Raw genomic sequence first — 7,701 nt, 5'->3', positions numbered from 1 at the left:
TTGATTTCCTTCTCTCTTAAAATGCAATTTGGAACTCTTTTTTTCTCTATTATTTTAACTGCATGGTGTTTTCCCTCTAATGAAATGAGTAATGATGAGGAACTCTGGAATTTGACGGTAATACCTCGAGTTGGGACATTAAAATCCATTTAGTTTCTATGGTAATGAATGGAAGTACTAGATAGTTATCAATGAAAATAAATGTATGATGATGGAAATTACTGGAGGATTAATAAAAGTAGATAAAATGCACCTTAAGAGACGAAATAGTAAGTTAGGGAAATAGCCTCTGGCAGGAATCTGAAGACAGGAGTTTTAAAGAGTGACAACCAATTAGAATGAAGAAGTTCTATACCCTTTTAAACAGAGATAAACATACATAATGAAAGGAATATGATTAGATATTTAAATACTCTCTAGTACTTATATGATAACATGTTATATGGAAGAAGCATTGCCTCATTTTATTAGCAGCTTTGATGAACTTCTAGACAAAGTGAGTTGACCGGAAGTTCCTTAATATACACCAACTGCTGCTTAATTCTGAAACCTCAGGCATGAAAGACTTTAGTATGATTAGGCTTTGTAGAATTTAATTTTTCAAAATATAAAATATAGGGAATTGCTAAGAAATAGTAAATAAAGGACAACCTGCCCATACTCAAGTTTTACCACTCTACACTTATCATTTCCAGAGAGCCTTACAAGCAGCGCTGGGGAAAGCCACATACCTCTAGCTGTTTACTGGCTTCTTCGTTTCTCAGTATCAGAGACAGCTTAGTGCGCAGACTCCGAAAGTGCATGTCAATTAGCATGTGTGCTCGTTTTGAGGTGACTTCATTGATAGACTGAGGGATATAAATCAGTACCATTATTATCAAAGCAAATACTCCAAATGGAATAGACTAAAATGGCCAAGTCAGAAACACTCACCAAAATGACAAGCTGATAATTCTCTGGGTCGTAAGTTACAGAAAAGGCACCAACTGCCTTTTTAAAGTCCTTATGTGCCGATTCTTTGGCACACCTAGAAATAAAAATATCCACTGTGAAGTTAAGATGCAGGATTACCAGCTATTGGCATAAATACACACAGAGATTTGCACTTAGTACAACTGTGAATTCATAGTAAATATAATGCATGCAAAATATGCTGTATCCATTTAAAAGTGTAGTCCTTTGCTGTACATCTCTGAAATACTTAGCCCACTCCAGTAACTGATACTAAAGACAAAGGTTCCTTTGCTGTATCTCTGTAATACTCAGCCCAATCAAGCATTTGTGATCACAGAGAAAGGAAAAAACCAGTTATGTTCTGAAGACATTACTTGTGGTCTTAGATTACCAAAAGTGACATTATTTAGGGGGAGTTACTCTCCTCTGCCACGTTTCCTTATTTCAGTTACATAGGATTAGTCAGTAATTTTCTTCAGTTAACTGTTGAAAACTTTTGAGGATAGCTGCAGGTTACCCAATTTTGTTCTGTTGCTTCTTTTCTATAGAAAAACTGCCAATCAATTTACGGGAGAGAAGGAAACGTATAGGAATCAGAAGGCACAAAAATTTACATACACATGCAATCTCTACAATCAAAAAGGAGGATTTCTATGTATTTCAAATTGCAAACTAACATTTACCTAAAGTGTGACACATCCAAATTCAACTCATTATATCCCCCTTGATCAAACCTTTAAGAAGGAATCTCTTATCTAAAAAGTGTTTAAGTGTCACCCCAGACCAAGGATTAGAAGATGGAGATGACTTCTGGAAGCTTCTTTAGCTCTACTTATTACATGTTTATCTGAAAATAGTAACTAAAAGGAAAAAGCTTGGAGAAATCGTCTTGGTCTAGAACTTGATTTGTGACTTATGAGAGAAGATCTGTACGAATTGATTTTCAAAATCTCAAAATTCTATGAGCAAAGATTATTTTAGGAAACAAATGCATCTAGCCGAGTCAGTTTAAACAAGTGCAGTGCTGCCTTGATTATACAACTGGAAAAGCTAAAGACTGTTTTTTCACTACTTTTGCAAGCATTTTTCTAATGTTCACTGAAATTAAAACTTGGTTTCTATTATTTTAAAATTTATATTCTTTTAAATTAATTGCANTAGACGTTCAATTGTGACAATTTCATTGTATGTAGCATCACATGCTGCATATTCTATTACATAAAACTGAGAGAAGTAGATAAAAGTCATTCCTGGTCATAATGTTTAAAATAAGAATAAGCTATACCTAATTCAGTTATTTTTAAGCTCTCTAGAGAGAAAAAAACTATATTTGATCAACTAAAACACATGAAACATACTGAATATTTGGAGAAAACATTTTAATAAAATGACTCGAGTTACATGTTATTTTAAAATAGGAATCCACACTGAAACAGAATACCTGAGTTTAGAAAAGGAAAATAGTATAAAAAATTTTAAATATGCATTTTCCTACCTCACCCTTTATCATCCTCACTTTAGCTAACCACCAACAGCAAGGCTCTTTTTCATTTGCTCTGGAATAAACCTATACAAAAATTACAACATAGATTATTTCATAATTAACATCATTCAGAAATCTACAGATTATCAGACATCGAAGAAAATTATTAAAATGAGACAGGTGTCTTTCAAACCCATATGCCTCAAAGCAGATTGCAACCCCACATCTAGACACTGATACATAATCAGAAAACTACTTGATTACCTGGGAGAGCCCTGTACAAAGCGCCTTTCTATTTTCTTTGTTCTATGTCAATACTAATCAGTTCTCTGCATTTGAATGCTCAAGAAAAGCTGACTGTTCATAAATCTGGGCATGCTTTCCTGGGATCCTTTGTGAGCTACAAAAATGTATCTAAAAATGTACAAACTTGTTTTTATTGTACTCTGATAAGTAAATAACTGATTGGAAGTTACTGACCCTGGCCTATTTACTGGCTGCATGGTCACTAAATGAGTGAGGCCTCTGACCACTCAGCCCACTATGGATACTACCCTGGCATTCATGTCTCCTGGGGCCTAAGCAAACAGAACCTTGGTCACTCTCTGGTCTCCTGCCCTCTCCCTCTCTCTCTCCACTAAAATGGACAACTCCATGCTGGCAATCCTCTGGATACCATCTTCCTGCTCTCACATACTAGATCAGCTCTTCTAACCCATCTCTTTGGTGACATGAAAGTTCACTTGCGATGTGCGGCATGGAAGCTCTTGTGAAGACACTAGCAAATCAACGTTAAGAGGAAAAGAGCACAGTATACATGAAAAGAGAGAGACACAGAAATACTCAGAAGCAGAAAGAAACAGGGAAGACAAGGGGGAGAGGGAGGAGAGAACAGATGAGGAGAGGTACAGAGCCTAAGGCTCATAAGTAACTCAAGGCTCCAACTCGTCTCCCTTTCGTGACTGAAGTTAACAGTGACAAAATGCAGTGACAACTTAACTCAACCTACCTTTCTCTTTTGCCCCCATCACTTTCTTCACAATTCTGCTCAAGCCAGAGGAACAACCTCAGTTAATTGTTATGTAATGCAGCAAGGTCATCCTGAGAACAGCACCCTATTGGTCCCCACCAGCCATGTAACTAAGCTAGGGGCGGGGAGTTCCCGTAATCCATCACTATTATGAGCATTCCTTATACACAGAGACAAAAAGATCTGGCTGTCTTGTGTCCCTTTCACAACCTGAGTTAATGGTTATACAATATAGTGACTTAGACAACTGAATTCAACCTACCTTTCCCTCTTGCGGCCATCAATCTCTTGCAACTCTGTTCTAGCTAGAGCAATAACCTCAGGTATGTATCACAGTTGGGCAATACAGTAAGGCAACAGTATGTCATTGGTCACCACCTGTCATGTGACTCAGTTGGAAAAAAAGTCTCCTTCACCCATCCAAACATTATTGGAGCACTCCTGACACAAACAGACCAAATGTCCTTGCCTTCAGGAAGCTTGTGGTCTCCTGGGGAAGTGGACAACTAAAGGTGCTCAGGTACAGACAATGTTAGTGTTTCCTATAAGGAAATCTCACAAAACCAAGCTCAGCTCCTTCTACCTAATATGTACTGAGTACATTTTTGGCAAATAAATAGTACTTTATTCTATTTTCCACTTTAGAAGGAGAAAAGAACACAGGCCTGAACACCCAGAGACCTTCCCTGAATAGTCTCGAAAATAAAACTGCTGCCGTATCACCTTCCATCCTCTTAATGTTTTCTCTATAACTTAATCTGCCATAATTATTAGCTACTCTGACTAGAATGCGACCTCAAAGGCAGGAGACTTCTGTTGTAGTGTACCACCTGTACCTAGCACCGGAAATAAGAATTCAAGGACCTAGTATATAAATGTCTATTTACTTTACCTTACCTGTATATAAATGTCTATTTAGCTGCTTCCTTCATACCACAAATATTCGCAAAGTTGCAAGTATTAACAAGGCATTGTAGAGGACGAAGAGAAGCAGCTTAAAATGGTGTGAAAGCGGAGGAAGGAAACGACGTAGACTAACTATAACATAAAGCAGACTCCAAGTGCTGTTAAGTCCCAAAACAATTTTCACTGGCTAAAGAAATTATAAACATGTTTTTGCAACATGGTACATCTCCATAGCACATTTTAGTCAAAGACATGAATGGCACGTGAGCAGGTGGTTCACAGCATGCCCTGTGAAAAGATGTTTTCCCTATATGTGTTTATACTAAAAGTCAGAGATGGGCTTTTAATAATACACCAGGAGGATTCGCTGCTACCTAAAGAAATTCTAGAAGGCTGCTCTATTAAAAGGCATGATTCCTTTCCTTTGTAATACTAATTTTCTCAATCCATTTTGCTTAAAATGGAGATAAAGTTGTCAGCTAACAATGTATTATTCCAATAAAGATTCAGAGATTGAAAAGGGGGCCAAAAAAGTCCTAGCTGGCAAAGGAAATTAGTGACGACTTTCAAAGATGCGCCCCGAGTGCTACTCAAGCAGCCATAAGCAAGCATCACGTATTATTTCAACTCATTGTTGAGATGGCTCAGTCAAAAGCACAGGTCCATCAGAGCTGTAATTTTCAAGGTAGTTTAAACAGTGTCAAAGACAAGGGGTACAAAAGGCACCGGCAAATTAAATGCCCCCACTCCTCCCGTACTTAATAACTCAAGGGCAGGGGAAACTTACCTCAACTTCGTCACTTTCATTTATATCTTTATTATAACCTACAGGTGGTGGGAATCTCACATCATGGAATGGAATCTGCCTCTCTGGCTGCCAGCTGCAAATAAGCAAACACAGAATTATTTTACAAGCTTTCTGGTTTAATGGAAACCATCCACACTGCCATCAACTCTTGGCTAAGTGTGACCCTCTGTCTTTCCGGTTTAAAGAAGCAAATGCTTTTAAAATAGTCAGTATTTTGCTGAGTGGGGCCTAACGGCAATGTAGAGACATTTCAACAAAGTCTGCATGCAGCACAGCAGCCCTGTAGTTCTACTTGGACTATTCCTCTAAACACAGTAGGTCAACATTACAGTTTTCCAAACAAGTCTTTCTTCCGGTACTTTCAACCTCTAAGAGTGCTAAATGCAAGGCCACAACAGCAATTACTTTCGATGCTTCAATTAAATGTTAGTATCGGTCAGTGTTAGTAATATCATCACCGTACTTCTACTTGCAAAGGAATTTTAACCATGTTCTAAGGACCACAGAAACTGGTCCTAAATGCCCTCTAAGTCCCAAGCAAAATGGGGCAGTCAGCATATCAGCAATTCACAACTCACTTTTCCCCCTTTAAATTTTAGATCCCACGAGGTGGTCAACTCGTGCCCTGGAAAGCTGGCCGCCGATCGGCGTGGCCTGGTAAGGTCTGCTAAACCACAGAGACCCGATGAAGACCGCCTACAGGAGTTTGGTAAGTTGCCTAGGTTTTTAAATTTCAGATGATATGGAACAATTTTGAAAAACACCAGGTTATTCTTTTATATCCAAAATGATATAAAATATTAGAAGACAAACTTTGCAGAAATACTGGAGGATTCAACTGCTGCATCAGTCATTTCCGGGTTTTTTTTGGTTGTTGTTGCTGTTAAAAAGCTTTCTTAGTAAAATCCTACTGATAAAAGTGCTATTTTTTTTTTTTTAAAGAGCCATATAGAAGATAGGAGGGTAGGTAATTAAGTCAGAATTTGTGGAAATTTGATTAGGTCTATATTAGACTGAATCCCTTCTTTGAATTAATACACTTCTGAAAACTATGAAACTTTAGAGAACATGGTCTTTACTTCAGAGAAGCCTTTTTGTATATATTGAAAATTAATGACTTTTAACATGTTACAAATTCATTGCTAAATGTTCAGAAAAACATGTAATAGTACAGAATATAACTTTCTTGATTTCAAAGAAGGAAGAATTATTTTAAATCCTGAATGGACACAGATAAAAATTCACATTCTTTATTCAAAAATGTGAAATATGGAAGGTAGAAACATAACATCTAAAAGAATTTGATTGGTATGGCAATAGGGGTTTCTTTATGATTTCTTTAAGAAAGAAAGGGTAAATGTAGTCTCAAGTTCTAAAATAGATTAGTTTTTTTTTTTTTAACAGAAAAAAAGGAAACACCNTCAAACCCGGCATTGAATGTCAAACATATTCCATGAACACAAAGAATACAGTTGATCTATTTCAAATTCCCAGAATGACAGCTTGAAGAAAAACTTTTATACAGCTATAGTATAGAAGAAAATTAGGAAGTCCAAATGCAGAATAATTTGAGTAGAAAACTGATTAATAACAAAAGAGAACTGATCTGATAAGTGTATTAACTAGACACATTCTTAAATGCATAGAGGAAAGGAGTGTTTGCTTAACACTTAAAGACTACAGGAGAAATTAAAAGAGTAGCAAATAAAGGGAACTCTTCCTTTATGGGCAAGTGCTCATCCAGTGATGGGAGCAAGCAGATAAAAGTATAATTACAAAAAAAATTACTCTCATGTTATCAAAGATTCTTCTGTTAAAAGTGTGATGTTGCTGTCTAGTGTATAACATTAAAATCCATGGATACTTGAAGCAGCAGAGACAAACTCTGGAACTTTTGGCTGTATGCGTTCAGAAAAAGTTACTGTGTTCTTCCAACTTATATTCTGGACTGAGGTTAGTCTAGAGCTGAGAAAAGGGTGGATATTCTAAATCCTTTTATCTCTGTCCCCCTAAATGTGTCACAAGCATCTGATACTACTACTTCTTTGTCCTGTTGGTAGCTCAAAGATTCTGCTAACGACAAAAAAGTATGTCTGGGTCAGATATTATAGTTTAAAAGATTTACTGATATAACTCACATATCAAATAATCCATCCACTTAAGTGTATGTACAATTCAATGGTTTTCAGTATATTCACAGATATGTACAACCACTGCCAGTCAATTTTCAAATATTTTCATCACCTCAAAAGGAAATCCCATGCCCTTTACTTATGACTCCTCACCACCTCCAGCCCTAAGCAAGCACTCTTTTATTTATTTTCTCTATGGTTCTGCAAAATGCTTCTGAGATACTATCAATTCTCTTGGCACACAGAAGCCAAAATGTTGTAAATTGTGGACCATTCTTCAGAGTTCAACATAATCCTAAAATCATGATCACAATCTACACTCTGGCTACGGAGTTTATATGTACTTTATAATCTTGAATGCCTAATCTGCAAATACCCTTTATTAGTA

The 7,701-nt window shown here is 36.7% G+C and overlaps 1 protein-coding gene across 1 annotated transcript in view; it reads right to left on the bottom strand.

The window, feature by feature from the left end:
* The window catches only part of FMR1 (fragile X messenger ribonucleoprotein 1), a 32,397-nt gene that overhangs the window by 19,777 nt on the left and 4,919 nt on the right, over positions 1-7,701 (bottom strand). The window contains exons 3-7 of the mRNA XM_077756045.1: positions 5,161-5,254; positions 2,450-2,521; positions 2,111-2,178; positions 934-1,027; positions 732-848 (exon numbers count right to left, since the gene is read on the bottom strand). Coding sequence (XP_077612171.1) covers positions 732-848; positions 934-1,027; positions 2,111-2,178; positions 2,450-2,521; positions 5,161-5,254 — 445 coding nt within the window. The remainder of the gene's footprint in view (positions 1-731; positions 849-933; positions 1,028-2,110; positions 2,179-2,449; positions 2,522-5,160; positions 5,255-7,701) is intronic.

The sequence above is a fragment of the Crocuta crocuta genome, unplaced genomic scaffold, assembly GCF_008692635.1.
Source record: "Crocuta crocuta isolate KB4526 unplaced genomic scaffold, BGI_CrCroc_1.0 scaffold695, whole genome shotgun sequence".
NCBI lineage: Eukaryota > Metazoa > Chordata > Mammalia > Carnivora > Hyaenidae > Crocuta > Crocuta crocuta.
This window is presented reverse-complemented; position numbering and strand designations above follow the sequence as displayed.